Genomic DNA, 17,116 nt, shown 5'->3' with positions numbered 1-17,116 from the left:
CACTGCAACAACACTGCATCAGCTCAGCAGTCTTACTGGAGGAGTCTGGGTTCTTCCCACTTTGGGTCTATGTGCTCTTTTATCTCTGCAGATGTGCCTCCTCCTTTACTCCCCTTTCTCTGTATTCTTCCATTCTGATGCAGGTTTTTCCCACCATAATACTCCATCCTCGCTTCTGGCCATCTGCCTCTACTTTTGTCCTGTGTTCTGTGCTATCTGGTCCTCATTGTAATAAATGAGATTCTTTGCAATGTCTGTTTTCCTCGTTGAGGTCAAGACTGGCTGCTGTCTCCCATGCCACCATGCTGCTTTTCCCTTTACAGAACAGCCTATTGCCACTCTAACCTGTACTGTATTTTGCTGTTAGTGTAAGGGCCTTTGTCAGTTGCAGTATTTTCTGTAAGTCAAATAGTACTCTTCTCATCCTGTAAGTAGAATAATAAAATCCACAGTCATTTGGTGCAAGTTGTCCATCTGCTATGATCTCCTGCATCCAGTTCTTGTAACTGTTCTCCTTCTTCTTTCTTTGGATTCATTGGAGACCAAGGAAATTATGCAGCAGCAAATTCTTACAGCTGGAGCAAGAAGTTCTCAGAGTTGAGAAAAGCTTGTGTTTGATGTTAGTTTGACATGGGATTTCTTGTTGCTTTTTCCTCTGCCATCTCTCCTTGCACCCCCTTAACAATGACGGTAAGGGAGAGTTATTCTTTCTCTTCAGGTGGCAGGAGCAGGTAGGAACTGTTGTTCAGATCCTTGGACTTCATCATAAACTTGGACTTGAACTTAAATATGCTTGAACATAAAACAAAAAGACAGTCCTTTTCCAAATCTTGATGCCACATTCCCTCGCTATGAGGAGGGGAAGCTGGGGACATTCAGACCTTCTTGGGGAAGTGCTTCCCAATAGAAAAGGATTATAAACATAAGGTGTGTTATTGTATACAAGACAAATGACCAAAACCACTTCTTCATCTGTCTGCCAGCACCTGTGACTCTGGACAGCTGTCCCAAGGACAGACCTTCCAGGTGCAAGAGAGACCCTTAATCTCCCCTTGCTTCCTAATACACATCTGAGGTTCTAGGTATTAAAGTAATGTATGGTATCAGGAGTGTTAAGGAAGTTGTCGTTTGTATGTACAGCCAGCTCCCTAAGGGAGCACACAGGAGCTAATGTATTAAGGACACACTTTTAACTGAATCTGACCTTTTAAAAGGGTCATTCTTCTCCCTTGCCTTCTCTGCTTGGACTTAATCCCATCCAGCCTTCCCCCACAAGTCCTTCCTAGCCCATTGTTCCACTCACCTTCTTTCAGATCCTGCCTTTTGGCTGCCTTCCCTCACATACACTGCTAGCCCTTCAGGTGAAAAATTAGTATTGAAGTGAGCAAGGATGACGTACTGTTTCATAAAAATTGGGGACCCTATCTTTTTCAGAGTCCAACACCCATGGAAGCTGGTTTGGAAAGTAAATGCCTACATGTCTTTATGAAGGAGTCCCCAAGTCCCTCAGCAAAAAGACAAAAGGGAGATGCCTGGGAGGCCCAGAGAAAGGTTTGATTTGTTGATTCTGGGGAATCAGGTGTCCTACAGGTATTAGTACTCCATTATTATACTTAGTATTTGTTAATAAGGAACATCGTGAAGGATAACTAGCAACAACACTGCCTGCCCAGGGCGAGCACCCAGTGCCTACCCAAATGCTGCCTTTTGCCAGCTGCTGCGGAGGTAATACATTAGTCAATGGATGTCAAAATTCAGTTTCCTGGGGGAAATAATGATTTTACTCAAAAGCGGAGTGTGCCTTCCTTAATAAGGGACACTTAGCAGTGTGGGATCTCATCTCTGTACTCTGTTACTCCCTTCCACGTGCTGATGTGCCCTCTCTTCTAAAAGCAACCAACCCTCACTGGATCAATGAGGTCTGATCAATTATTTTTCCCTCTGAATTATCCATATGGGGTTGTTAGCTGAGCTGCTGGCAGAAAACGAGAGACAGCTTTCTGTCTGTTTACTGTAAAGAAAGCAAAGCAAACTACAGGAGGGGACAGGCTGCAGGGGTATTTACTGTCAACACAGCCGGAGAGAGAGAGGAGCTATAAGGAGAGGGAAGGAGAGGGGGAGCAGAGGCTGCAGACTGCAACCCAAATGAATGATCTGAGTGTAAAAATACCTGTGCTGTTTCAGACAGAAAGTGGGTGGATTGAAGTCAAAAAGCGATAGCTGAGAGTGTTTACCAAATGGTTTTGTGAAGGGCTAGTGAAGCAGGGAAGTACTTGCGGCACACAGAATGATAATGCTGTACACCAGCATACTGAACCTGTGGTGCACTCTGAAAGGCACTTTCAGATCTGCCCTGAGACAGAGCAGTAGCTGGGATATTTTTGTGTGTGCCTGCATGCAAGACCCACCATTTAAAAGTAATAAGATGCACAAAAATGATTGAACTTAGAAAATAATAATTGGAATTGATTTTCTGAAGCAGCTGGATGTCATCATTGTAATTCAGACCATAAAAAAAAAAAAAATAAGCATACTTCCTTGCTTCTCTCTCCTCTTTTTCACCCACAGAGGAATTAGGTGACCTGAGCTTCACAGGGCAAGAAAGCTCTGAGCGGCTTGGTCTGAGTGTCCCTCTACTTCCAGAGGCAGGTGAACGAGTGAAGAACGAATTCACACTTTAGAGAGCAGTGAAGACCATCTTGCCATGAAACCATTCACAGATGAAGATGTAGAAGTCTACATCCAGAGCAAGGTAAGGCTTTATCTGTCCAGATTTTCTGTCTCCCACACTAGGTGTTGATACTGAAGGGTGCCAAACTTGACAGTTAGTTGCTGGGTTAGTTGCTCGCCTGCTGTCTTCATTTCTGCGACAAGATGGGGTGAAGTTTCATGAGGACTGTGTTTCTAATGAGATTTCTAGGTTTCTGTTGTAGAATGTTATCAGGGATCTCAGCTGGTAGCCTGATTTTTCAAGCTGCTTGTCCTCTTCTTCTTCAGATGTCCTGAATTTTTGTTCCCAATCTGGAATTCCAGATGTGACACTAGCTGTAATTGCTGGCATTTAATCTAAGGAAAGGTTCTTGCCTCTCTCCCTGTCCAGTGTTCTTGGCTTGACAAAAACAAAACCACACCAGGGGTTGTCTCTAAGAAAGATGCATGTAGGAACTAGAGAGAGAGACAGATAATGTTAGAATTCACCCATCAGTCTGTCACCTCAGCTAAGGATACTTCTCTAGATACCGTGATCAAAATAACATCTCATTAGCACATGCAGACTGGAACCACATTTTCTATTTTATGAGATATTCCAGCACTTGAATTTTTTTCCCCCATTATGAAATGAAGTAAAACTGAATAAAATTGTCAATGAAAGAATACTGTTTAATAAAAGTAACTCTTAAGTGAGCCATAATGTTTATTTAAAGCTGACAACTTTCAGCATAGTACTTAGCTAGATCCTATTTTATAGTCTGCTTTCCCCAACAAAATGCAAGACACCAAAGTGAAAAATAATTTCAAAATGGAAAACTGTAAGGCTTTCTTTTCTGTAAAGGATGAACTATTCTAGTACCATGAAGGGGCTGGTGAAAAAAAGGTTTGTTTTCTCTATGGAAATGTTTTAGAGACAAGTAGGTGTATTTCTATGAGAACTTTAATTTTCAGCTATGCAGTGTGGTGCACCAGAAAATTGTTCCATCAAAATCGGTTCAGTGAGCCATAATAGTGAACACTTCTCTGAAGATTTATAAAGCAGAGCTACAAAGGAGGGAACAGAGGGAAGCCATGGACAGGAAGTTGCTCATAGGACAGCCATAAGTGCAGGGAACAGAAGCAAAGTATAGTTAAGTGAGGCTCATAGTTGCCAATATTTTAGGTTCTACTGAAAGTCTGTTTTCTGGCAGTCCTCCAGCTCTGATGGATTCCTAGTTTCTGCCTGCTTCTGAGTATCCTGTCCAAGTGAGGCTGCCTAACCTTCAGGCAGCCCCAATTCTGCTTGTCAAATGCTGCCTGGTTTTGAAAACAGGTCAACCACCTGGTGCAATGAATCTCTGTGATACCGAAGATTTCTTCCCTAAGCCACTCAGCAAAGGAAAACCTCAAATGCACATGGAGTGGATGTGACTGGGTAATTAAGAACAAAGCCAAATGTTCTTAACAGTCCCCAGTAAATCCCAGTCCTGCTTCCTTCTTCCATAATAAAACCTTAATTGACCATGTTGTTCTGGTTTTGTGCGTTTGTTTTGGCATGATTTACAAAGTTAAGACCTGGTAAGGGGAATGCCAGTAGGTGGTAGAAGTGACTGTCCAACAAAGAGCTTATTCTGTCTCTTCTCCCAACATGTCTGTACTGGTGCTATCTTAGATAAATGCCTTGGCTCTTCAGAAGCTGCATTCACTCACTTATGTTTTGTCTTATGACTTTTATGGCTTCCTTTCTGTAGGAAGGTTATATCTTCTGATAGCATGATTAGGGAGATAATTATGGTTAGCAACAGTTAGCACCATCTGTCACATGCCCTTTGTTCTTTCATTCCTGCCTCGGTGACAAGGAGTACATGCAGAAAGAGATGTTTAGTGGTACCTCCCTTAACAGATTTTTTGAGAGTCTGTACTCTCAAAGATTTCATGAGAACTGCTGTACCCTTGCCAGTAGGTGATGAAGACACAATTCAATGAGGCCAGGCTGGGTTGGATGGACTCTCCAAGGATACTGGAGGTGGCAGAATGTGTTTCTAGCAGATGTCCCTTAGAGAGAACATAGCATGAGCAATGCGTACAGAGGCCCTCTTAGATCTCTCGTTTGAAGTGACCCAGTGTGATTGTGTACTTTCAACAGAAAAAGTCTGCTTTTTGTGTCTAAAAGCTCCTAGAGATGGACAACTTTCTCCACCACTCATACCATTTGCTTGTTGAAGAAGCCATTGGCCATCTTGTTGAGCAGGTCAAGCTTCTTGGACTGCTCTGAGGAGGTCTTCTGGATGAGCAAAAACATGACAGAGAAAATAGCTATAGTTACAGACGGAGAAGTGCCTTAAACAAAAGCTGTGTTGAGGTGAAAATGAACATGGGCTAAAATTTTTCAGTGTAAATTTTATTTAAAAAAGAAAGTACATGTAAGCTAGCTAAAACTGGTCTCAGAGAACAAGGATTAATTGGAATGAGGAGGAGGGTGAATTACTAGGGAAATTGTAAGGGACTAGGTGTTGTTAACATACCAAAGAATCAGAATGTCAAGGGCAGGTGAGAGCCCAGAGAAGGGAATATGATACTTCTGTCTGATGTATTTCCCACTTCCAAAAACTGTTCAGGCTTAGTAACAATACTGTTAAGTTTGTTGGCTGAGGAGGTGTATTCAAATTCTGTTCATGTTCAAGTTCAGTGTTAGTCAATTGCTATTAATTCGTTAATTGATCTTAGGCAAGCACTAGTCCTTTTTTGTCCATTGTACAGTCCATTGCTGTGAAGAAGTGAACCTATTTGTCTCCTCCCAGGGCTTGAAGACACATTTCAACACACCTGAGTGTTTTGTCTGACAGTTCAACATTTGACATAAAGGTGTCCAAAAGGACTTTTAACGAGTGCTTGTCAGTGGTATTTTCTAGAAGGGAGAAGTGTTGTTTAGATGCTGAAGAAGATGCTAAGCAAGCAGGACACAGGAGTTCTAGAACAGAATCACAGAATGGTTTGGGTTGGAAGGGACCTTTAAAGATCATCTAGTGCAACCTTCCAGCTGTGGGCAGTGACATCTTTCCTTGGATCAGGTTGCTCAAAGACCCATCCAACCTCACTTTGAACACTTCCAGGGATGGGGCGTCCACAACTTCTCTGAGCAATCTGTTCCAGTCTTTCACCACTTTAATTGTAAAAAATTTCTTTCTTATGCTTTTGCTTTGATCTTTGATAATAACAAAAGACTGTAGCAATTATGTTTGACTGTGGCAATTATGCTTGGTCATTCACTTTAGGCAAGCTGTTAACACTATTGTTTCATACCTGCAAATAGCCCAACTGGGGTTTTAGTTTTCATTTTCTGATGTAGGTCTTTTAAACCTCCCATTTGTTTCTGATTTTTTTTTTTTTTGCCTGAGAACAATGAGATTTAGCAGAATATGGTGAGGAAAAAGGAAAACCAAGAAGAAATTAAAGCAAAAATTGACAACAAATGAGATGAAGCATTGGGATGCAAAAAAGGACTGTAAACAGTCTTCGTATCTCACTCTGCATAGGTAATTCTGGGTGAATAAGTAATGAGGAATATGTTAATGAACCATAGCTGAATCTCCTTCTCACTTTGGTAAATGTGTAAGGATCTTTGGGAAATATTTAAATGTCCTTTGCTAACATGGTTCCTTCATATTCCTTCTGTTGAATCTCCTTGTTCAGATTTTGACTATCCCCTTATGCTCCATTCATTTTTAGTCATATGTGAAGGTTCAGGTTCATCTTATATTTTTCTGAGTTGTCCGTCCTTCCAAGACTCAGTCCTTCCATTTAAATAATTTTCAATAAATAATTATGCTACTGCTGCTTGAGTTGAAGAACTATCCATCAAGACACACAAACACCTCATCCCCAATAAGACCAGTGTTGGAAAGATGCTTTCTCACCATCTAGGAGTAGACTCTCATCTGTACTGCAGATATGAAGACAGTATGTATGCTTTCAACATACAATGTAGGCATCTAAATGCTGCCACATACACCTGCAACCTGACTTATGCACAGAATATCTGTAATTCTTGAAGTCTTGTCAGCTCTTGGAATGAAACATATCCTGGTTCTGAGAATGGCTTGTATATGCAAGGGAATAACTGGGTACTCCTCATCAAATGGATAAAGAATGAGACTGTAGCTGGTTGATACCAAATTTATCCATGTAATGAACTCTTACCCTTCAGTCCAATGGTATTGGCATGGAAATATCAATTAATGCTCAGCAGTCTTGAGTATTGGCCCTTCAGTGTTTACCAGCTGCTTGTTTACCAGCTCTGTCTCATGGTAAGTTGGTTGTAATGCACAGGGAACAATAAGTTTTATTCCCAGTGCAGCACAGGCACAAATGTTTCGGGATGTTTCAAGCTGATGTCTGTTTCCTGCTGGAGACAAAGACTGCAGTCACCTGCAATATGAAGTGTCCTTCTTGGAACTGACAGGTGGAACGGCGACATTGTCTGGTTTCCAAAGCAGTGGAGGAGGTGCAGAAAATCATCCAGCAACTGACTGCAGAAATCAGCTATAAGGCAACGCGATTCCAGGCTATCTCCAACTCTGGCATTCACAATGAGAATATTAAGGTATGAACAAGAGCTCTCATATACTCACTGGCAGCTTGTAGGCAATCAGTAAGTGATTTCTCCATTGTGTAATTGTTTGTATGGACAGGTACCTTACCCAAAATGCCATAGATGATGTGTTGGCAATTCACTGTGGAAGTTTTAGTGACTGACTGGGTCATAGGGACTTACTCATGGACATCTTACAACTCGAGAAGCATCAGAGAGGGTTGGGTAAATCAGGCAGAGCCTCTTTTTACAGCTGCTGCTCTTACAAAGAGCGTCTATTGCCAGAGCTGTCAATCTGCAAGCAGAAGCCAAAGCTCTTTGAGAGACAGAAATAAAAACTTGTACAGCAGTAACATAAGAAGAAAAAAATGCTCATGTCTTCATGAGCTATGACTCATATTTTTCACAGGTGGAAAACCTGTCAACTCACTAAAAAAAAAGAAAAAAAAATCAAAAATCCTTCTGCTATGAACATTAGAAAGCAACTTCAGAAAAATATGGTTTTTCTTGGTCATGGATTGGAACTTCTTTTTTTTGGGGGGGGGAAGAAATAGGCTTTTTAGTGGGAGAAGTTAAATGCTTCCCCATTTTGGACCATCAAATACCAAAATAATAATATTCCGTCCCAGCTGTGACAGGAGAAGACTGGTTATTTCCTTGACTGCTTAACACAATAACTTGTTTAAGGTATAAGAAGCAATCATAGCAATGTCAACTTCAGAGGAAAATAATCTTTTTCATCTGAACTAGTTTACATACTCTAGCTATGTCAGCCTTTATACTAAAATGCAGCCAGTTACCGATTGAAATACAGCAAATATGTGAAAGCATGAGGCAACTTTTGCAGCTGCCTAGGATTGAAAGGGAAGAGCTCTGTGTGTAACAAGCTGCTGGAAGGGTATGAAGGTGGAGGCAGAATGTAATCATCCAGTCTGAAATGTGGCTACTGCTCTGGGGACGAACACATTCAGATTTATGTCTTTTGTGGAATTTTGCATATCCCAGAGCATGTGGTCTTGCCAATAGGAATGACCACAGTGATGTGAAATGGTGCCACATCCTGGTCCACGTGTTCCTTAGTGCCATAGTCTACCATCCACCTCTCGTACTGGAAAAAAACCTGCTTGGCTAATGAGGTCTGACAGGATCAGAGTCAGGGTAAAATTGCTGTGCTGGAAAACAAAGCAGAATAAAATGAAGGTGCTCTATTCTGAGCAGTAATTTGATACTATGGTAGGCAGATCTGAACAATTTCTGCTCAAAAGAAATCCTCTAAATTTATTTTCTTAAAAAGTGGCAGATTAGTTATTCATACTTAACGGAACTCAGTGCTATAGATGTATGGAAGTCACACTAGGAGGGCCTGGCTAACTTTGGGCGGTGGGTATAGGGCAGCAAAGAATGGGTTAATATGAAAATTTTTTTTGGCTTCAGCTGTTCTGCTCCCAAAAAATAGAATCTTTAATGTCATTGCTGACATAATTCCACCTAGAGGAGACTTGTGTCATGGGAAAGCCAATGTATTAACTATTTTGTGTTTAATTTTGCAACATCTTTTTTCTGTTGATTAAATTTACAGTGACTTTTCAGAACTTTCAGCTTCTGGTTAAAAGAAATTAATTTAACATGGTGAGGGGTCTAGATTTGTTCAGAAGCTACAAGCCTCCTCCTAAATATGCAGGAGCTAAGTTCGGTATATATAAGAAAAGTCTTTAGATATTAAGTGTTTTTCTGTAACCCAGAGGACAAAAAGTCAAAAACTTTGATTAATAACTTGAAATAAAACTCAGATGGACAAAATGGAATATTTTATTTTTAAACCTTTTGAGTGTTTTTTGTAGTTGTGGGGGGGATGGGGGGGATTTTCCTTTAACAAGTAGGCTCAAAGGAAGCTTGAAGCTTTGCTCTGTGAATGAATGACCTGGCACATGCTTTCTCTCTATTCTGTGTACTTCTTGTTTTCCTTTCTGCTTCTCTCAGGATCAGCCAGCTTTACTGGCCAAGTGGTCAGCTATGCTTCAGGGGAAGCGCCCATTCTACCCATCCATCCAGGTACAAAGCCTTCCTGCCACCTGGTGCCTAGCAGTCCGTGTGCCTACTTACTCCTCACCCACCCTCTTCTCCAGACTTCACCCACCTAACCGATCCTCCTGGAACTATTTTATCCTCTCCCCAGGAGACTTGCTTTTCTGCTCAAAGAGTAAAAATTTTATTTCTAACCTATTACTTCTGCCTCCCTGGGATATCCTGGCCAAGATCGCAAGAATGAGGCTGTATTTAATTTCCCCAGCACACTGCAGGCAGGTTTTTAACGCAGCAGAATTAGCCACAAGTTACTCCAGAATTTGAGGCTTTTGTTCAAGCCTGTGAATTGCTGGGACGCATGGTCTGCATGTGGCACCTAAGACCATCGTGTGATAGAGCATAGGTGTGGGACTGGGATTTGTTTAGGTCAAGAGGACACCAGTTGCCCAGCTTTACAGTGCCATCCCCAGCCTTGTGATTTCTGGTGCTTCCTGGTAAGCTTCAAGTGGAGGAGCCATGTGATTTGTATTTGGAGGCACTCTCATAACACCTGTGGCTCTTCCCTTTGAAACCTGTTGGGTGCGAGTGTGTGAAAGTCAGTATCTTAGTATGGGAGGGAACAATTGTTTATCTGCAAATGGTGGCCAAGGCAGTGAGATTAGCAGTAATTGCATGACAGCCACCTCCTTTATGGAGCTTAGCACTTCATTCCTGAGCTGTTCACAGGATTTCTCAGCCCCAGCAAACCTGACGTGTGCAGGTCAGCTTGGTCTGCAATGCCATCCTTCCAGTATCCTTCTGCCTTTAGGTGGTTTATAGTTGGGGAAAAAAAGAAAAAAAAAAAAGAAAAAAGAAGAAGGGCTTTCTGGTGTTTCCTTTGCCATTTATGTGCTACTTGCTCACTATCTTTTGTATTTCAAATCTCTTGCCAGGGAGCAGAGAAGCCCAGCTGCTCCCTGTGGGAGAAGGAGCTGGGAGGAGAGCCAACCAGCATGGCAACACCTGCCCCATGGTCCCCAAGCAAGGCAGACCTAGGGAGGGCAGCTGGGGTCAGCCGAGAGTCTGGATCATCAGGCAAGCCTGTGCTGATAAAGCAGGTCTGAGGTGAAGCCAGGAGCACTCATCAGGGTCAGGATCAGGCCCAGCGATGGTAACCAGGGTCAGATGCAGTGTATTGACTGCCAGGCAAGTCCGTAGTGGCCAGGTAGGTCTGAGGTCAGGCTGGGAAGGCAGTCTGCAGGAAGGACAACAAGGTCTATGGCCAGCCACAGGCATAGCTGTCACACGGTTGGAGACCAGCACTCCTACAACATGCCTGGGGCTCAGCTGGAACGGCAGTCCCAGGCCCATGGGCAGAAGGTGTCAGTAAAAGCCCCAGAAAGGCTGCTAGGGCCATTAAAGCCTGCTAGTGCTTTCTGGGCCTTGCTACCTCTGCAGTAATATTTTAAATCAGCTGAGCTACCAGGAAGGCTAGCAGAATGTTTTGGATTATTACAGGAGAGTGACAAGCATGTTTCATTCACCTCGGATGTGTCCACCTTGCAGCAACAGCTGTCACTTCAATGTAAGTTAGGCTTGGTAGCAAGTAGAGTTCTTCTGAGTCAACACAGTAAAAATCTGAAAGAGTTTGAACACCCTCTCTGGAGCCACGATTGCCAAATGCTTCCAAACTAGTGTTTGGAGATGCCTGGCTGTGCCCTGGGCCAGTATGAGGTTTTTAAGGTGAATTGCTGGGATGCGTGGTATTTGTGCCACCTCACTCACTCTTCACAAATACTGGTTCAGCACTGGTTTTATTGAAAAATGGTCATTCCCAAAGTGAGGCCAATTAATTGGCTTGCAGACAAGCCAGTCCAAGGGTTTGTTGTCCATTGTTTGCTGTTTCCATCCTTACACTGTTTCTGGCTTCCACGCAGCAGGAGATGCAGTTTCATACAGTACAGCTGGCTAAGGCCTGGGTTTATTTCTGGAGTGCCACTGCCTGCGTAGGCTCGGGCATGTCACTTGCCTCATGTCTCTGTCTCTTAAAGGACAGTCATATGGAATGAAACGCTTGTAAAATGAATGTGCCGTAGCCTTACTTTACTAATGTATGTAATGGACTTTGAAACAGATCAGAAAAGTGAACCTTTTTGACATAGTTATTGCTACTATTGAACTCTAGGCTTATCTCTAGTAAGAAAACTTCCACTATTTTGTTTCCCGCTGCTGGATCTCACAACATGCTCTCTGATGCTTTCCTGCTCCTTGGAAGCTGCTAGTTATTATATCTCACGCAATTGCGGACTAGAAATGACAAGGAATGGGGGAAACCATGGCAGGTGTGGTTGCAAATCGGCCAGCCTGCTCTTGTCTTCTGTGGGTCATGGCTGTCACATCAGACTCCTTCTAAGAGAATTTATTTTTAGTCTGTGTACTTCCAAAGTAACCCTCAGACAGGCATGGAACAGGTCCTGGCTGTATTCCATTGCTTCCATCGTACCATGGCTTTTCCTTCTCTCCAAAGCCCCCAGTTTTACCTGTTACTTCCTTAACCCTCTTTTCCTTACTTCAGGCTCGTGGATCTGCCCTTGCCTCCTCTCTCAATCTCTCTGAACTCTCCTAGGTCTTAGCACCCAGCCAATTCCTCGTCACAGTCCCTCTGCGTGGCCTGACTGGGTACAGGGAACGCCAGGTACGGCACTGGCGTTATTACACCGTGCATGGAGCCAAGCTCCTCTCTTCCGTGCGGGACCCTGAGGAACTGCATCAATGGCTAGAGGTGGAGCAGTTCTCAAAAAGCCTTCGGCAGTGGCATGAGAAGGACGTGAACATCGAAGGTGATCTGGTTCCAGCCAAAGTCCTTATCGTCTTCCGGGAGCTGGTGGAGAAGTCAATTATCTCCTGTAACCTCTCCAGTGAGTTTAGTGGGGACAAGTATAAGGGGAACTGGCTATCTTCTGCAGCTGATAGAGAGACACCACACACACACACAAAGTGTTTGGCTCATATGATCAGAAGTAAAGAAACAGCACACCCCGCCAAAATCAGGGAGCCTTTAGCCCATTGCAGTGATGCGTGTAGAGCTACAATTGGAGATAGAATTAAGTGGTTCTTGGGCTCTTCATACCAAAGATGTTGTCTCTTTCTTAGGAATTCGGATAGGGTCGCCAGCAACATCACCCTCACAGTTCAATCAAGATGCAACCCAGATTTTCAGAATATTTAGGAATTTGTTTGGGAAAAATCTTTTTCTACTACAGCACCTGAAATACATCTAGACTATCAAGGAAGATAGTATAGGAAAATTGGATACAGGGAAGGTGCATGAGTCTGAGGAGAAAGTGCTTGAAGATGTGTGTAGGGCACGTAATGCTTTGGGGAAACTTTAGCTACCCATAGCTTTCCAGCTAGAACTAGGCTCGGGAAGTTGGCTTTCAGTAGCGGTGCTGATCCCTCTGTGAGCAATCCAAAGCGCCTGTTTATTTCCTGTGGCTACTTATACTGGAAGTGCTGATCACTGACATAATGCAATCAGTGGTGCATTCAACATGCCTTCATAGCTGCAACATCTGTAGCAAGATGCTGCCTGAACAGTGATCCTCATGCTTAATTCTTAGCATCCTAGAGGCATATTATAGATTTCAGATAATGAACACTTGGCTTGGTCCAAGCTAAATTGTCTGTGTCCATCTTTTCACATTAAGATGCTGTGACATGATCAAGTCAAGACTGTGGTGCCTCTTCTCATAGCATGTTCCCAGGATGACTTTACACATCAGCAGCCTAATATGGGGTCTTCTGTATTTTGGAGAAATAGGATCCATTTCCACTCATCTGATTGCACTCTGAATTATAGTCACAGGAGAAAACATGTTAACATCAAGCTCAGCTAGATCATTGCATTCTTCCAGGAAATGCTTGTTATCATGGAAATGTAAAGGTTGATGGAAATGAAGTTTCACCATTGAGGCTCACAGAAAAGACAGGATGGAATGGGCTTGCATCTGAGACTTTACTTATGTGGAAGTCATTGTGTTGAAGTGAAAACCTGCTATTGTGTCTAATAGCAGTACATCAAGTTGTTGAGCCAGGAGAGGTGCTTCCAAGGCACCCAGGGAGTGATGTTGGGCTGCTGATTCTGATGCCTTTTTTTGTAAGGCCAGCTGGGAGGAGATGAGCTGAGATGAAGTCAGAAGGAGTAATTACTATTTTTGTTTGTTTCAGTGAAGAATGAACTTCCTCCATCCCACAGTACAGCTAAAGTTACAGAAAATTTTCCCTGATTTCATTGCTTCCCTGTTTTTCAATTCTATGAGCACCAACAAAACCAGTTTTTGAGGTGTCTTGCTTTTCACAGAATCACACAGAATCACAGAATGTTAGAGATTGGAAGGGACCTCGAAAGATCATCTAGTCCAATCCCCCTGCCGGAGCAGGACACCTAGATCAGATCATAGGTGGGAAAATAGGTGGCACAATTGCAATGCTTTTGGAAGCACTGTGAACATATTTACATGCTGACAGCAGTTGCTCTAGTGCTTTTCAGCTGCTAAGGGTCACTGCTGAGGGCTTCAGAGCAGTACAGTTCCTGTTTTGGTGCCAGGCTTGGCTCAGCAGGGAAATAACATGCAGATTTTACTGAGGGTTATTAAGTTCTGGTTGGGATGGACTCCACTATTTGCAAGGTAAATCACCCCTGTGCTTTCTGGAGGAGATGCTAAATTGCCATTGGGAGTAGGCAGATATTTCCTCTGTGAGGGCAGAAGAGGTTGCCATCCCAGATGTTCACCACTGTCCCTTCAAGTCTGCTGTGTGGGCTTCTTGTGGAATTGCTCCTTAGCCCATATCAATCAAAATGATGTGGGTTAACACACTACTGTTTAAACTGCTTATGGTAATCTGTTACATCTTTTACTTCAGTTGATTAGAGCATGATCATGCAATTGGCTCAGATGGCAAAGCTGAAGGAACAGTGATCCTGCCAGAGTGACAGGGAAAGCTGGGGGCAGAAACTTCTTCATGAACACAGCCAAACCAACAGGAAACATCTCACAAAGTCCATTAGTTGCAGCTTTCGTTCCTTTCTACTCTCTTAGAGCATGTTGTTCCTGGAGATGAGCCACTCTTCTTTCACTGGGGAAACTTCTTTCCTCCAAATCACCAGGGAACTAACTCTTTTTTGATACTCGGCTGTCCCAGAGAGGCAAGCAGTTAGCCCTTCTTGTATGACTTCTCTGCACAAGAGACCATAAATTCTGGCATTGTCTTCTGTGCAAGTGCCTCTCCAGAAACAAAACTTATAGATACCCCACAAAGCATTCTGAATTACCAGTAGGGGTAAGTCACTTGGTCTGATCACAGGCTCTCTGAAGGAATAAGGACATCTTTACATACAAAGCGTTCATCTGGTCCCCTCTAATCGGCAGTCATCTCCTTATACTGGCCCTTTGGAAATGTTAGGTTGCACCAGTTGTCTGTCTGCATTTTTAAGAAGCTGGTCCTAGGATTTAAGAGGACCCACAAAAGAAAACAAAATCATGGTAACTGAGTGTAAAATTAAGAACTTAGCTGTTCCTTCATTTTCCTCCTGTTCTCATTCCCCAGCATAGATTTAGATGATAAGTTTTTTCTTGTATTCTTCTTATGGCATTGAAGAGAAAGTGTTAAGACAGACCAATAGAACTGCAAGGCCCTAGACAGCCTCTTGCTTGGCTTGTGGAGAAGGACCTTTTAATCTTTATTATCTTCTCTTGTTGTTCATTCACAGGTAAAGTGACAGTGCTGGAGAGCTTCAGCTCACTGGTCCGAGTGGCTGTGGAGACATCAGAATCCCAGGTTGAGGTGGAGCTGGTCCCTGCTGTGGAGATTCCAACTTGCTGGCCCAAGAAAGCCCAGTGGCCTCATTGCCTTAAGCATTGGCCTTCCCAGGAAAAAGTGCAGTGCATCAAGGTGAACCATGTAAAAAGTACCATTAACTCTATGCTGGACACCTCACAGGTGTCTGACAGTGATTTCCCAAATGAAGGACTGCGTGGTGACGGCAGGCAAGGACTGCATGGTGATGGCAGGCAACAGCATGGTTGGAAGGTGTATTCTCTAGTGAAGTGACGTTTCAAAGTATTCTGCCAGATTTTATTGGGATTTTTACCCCTTACAGTGGTGAATCGTATGGAAGAAAAACTGAGTTAACTGTCTATTGCGTGACTCTCTCGCACACAGTTCTGCCTGTGTAGCTCAGTGCTGACGTGCATCATTCTTGCTGTTCTGCTCTGCCTCACACAAGCCTTCTGCAAATGGGCTGCTATCTTGCAGGTTTCCCTTTGGCCTAATCCCATCTTCCCTTACAATGCTCATGGCTGGATTCTGGCACTCCAGCTCAGCCCCAGTTGCCATGTTCCTGCAAGTCCCATTCCACCTTCCAGTCCTGCTCCCCTCTCGTGGGTGACCTGCTGCTCCGTAGCAAAGTGCCTGCTGAGCTGCACATCTGCCTTAATAGTACTGCTGGTACTGTAGCTGGTGGCTCTAGAGCTGGATCTCCTGGGAGTAACTGATATCAGCACACAAGAAATGAAACAAATTGCATGTTCAACGTTTTCTGCATGCCTCACATTTGCTGCCTCTGCTAACCCTGCTTAGAATACACGTTGAGAGATGTCACACATCCTTTTTGTAATGTCTCTCTGCGTTGCTCAGAGAAGTTTGCTTCTGATCTGGTGTCACACCTCCCCTCTTGTCCACAGTCACTTGGTTTTGACCTTTTGGCCCGCTCCAATTATCACTGGCAGCTGTGCTTCTCCCGTGCTGAGCGTATACTCATGGAAGGACTTGATGAAGATGGTGGTTGTCGCATGAAGTGCTTCAGGGTCTTGAGGCAGATGAAGGAAGATGTGTGGTGTGCTGGAAATAAGCCTGTCATCACAGCTTATCACCTTCAGGTAGGTATCACCACGGTACCAAGATACGGTCTCAGTATCTGTTGCAGTGGCTTCCATCCAGTAATGTCAAAATATCATGACCGTAAGTCACTGTAGTGTCTATGTAACTTCTAAGGTGACTGTCAAAACTGCAGTACCATTTCATTGCTTTACAGTGGCAGGAAGTTCAGTAAATATATGTTCCAAACTTCACCAAGAAACTAAAGCCTGTAGGAACATTTTGATTGCAGCAACATAAATAATGTTACAGTTGAGGCCCCTGCTCTGTTTTGACTTCACATAGGCATTGTTATATTGTCTTCAATTGTGCAGTTACCCCCTGCTTCTTGACTGTCTCAGCCATCCATATCCATCCATCTGTCTGGAGGAAAACTGTGCATTTGTCTTTGTGGACATGCACCAAACAAAATTGTCTTAGGTGAGCGTTATTTCGTAAATGAGGTGCAGTTCTGGTGTTATTTCATCTGGAGTGGGAAAGGAAGAAAGAGGTAAAGGGGTGGTAGCATCCTCCCTGCACATACTTCAGGGTTCCAGATGGCTTCAGACAACAATTGTGAAGAAGCGACAAAAGGCTCTGTTATGTCTGTGTCCCTGCATCTGACAGCTGCAGACACTGATGGACGACAGGCAGCACCATTTATCAGACAGCAGAGCAATCCTGTGTTCTGGACCTCCATTCTCCAGGAGCTGCCAGGGAGAGGCTGTTCTTCTCCCACCTTGAAGCCTCAACACGCCAGGCTTTCACAGTAGTTACTCATCTTTTGGTGTCCAAAACCAGATGCAATGCCAAGATTTCTCCTAAAGAAAAGGTTGTGACCATCAAATGCTATTATAGTCTTGTGACTAATCTAAGTCAAGATGGAGTCAGAGAAGAGTAGACAAGGCTGGTTGT

General features: G+C 43.5%; 1 protein-coding gene across 1 annotated transcript; it reads left to right on the top strand.

Moving 5' to 3' along the window:
• Window positions 1-2,704: 2,704 nt before the first annotated feature.
• On the top strand, window positions 2,705-16,224 carry MAB21L3 (mab-21-like 3 (C. elegans); the record flags this gene model as incomplete). Its single annotated transcript, XM_010083641.1, has 6 exons — window positions 2,705-2,752; window positions 7,154-7,294; window positions 9,263-9,334; window positions 11,913-12,204; window positions 15,057-15,238; window positions 16,030-16,224. Coding segments are annotated over exons 1-6 (930 nt in total), but the record flags the coding sequence as incomplete, so codon positions are not given.
• Window positions 16,225-17,116: the final 892 nt, after the last annotated feature.

The sequence above is a fragment of the Pterocles gutturalis genome, unplaced genomic scaffold, assembly GCF_000699245.1.
Source record: "Pterocles gutturalis isolate BGI_N339 unplaced genomic scaffold, ASM69924v1 scaffold2770, whole genome shotgun sequence".
Lineage (NCBI taxonomy): Eukaryota > Metazoa > Chordata > Aves > Pterocliformes > Pteroclidae > Pterocles > Pterocles gutturalis.
This window is presented reverse-complemented; position numbering and strand designations above follow the sequence as displayed.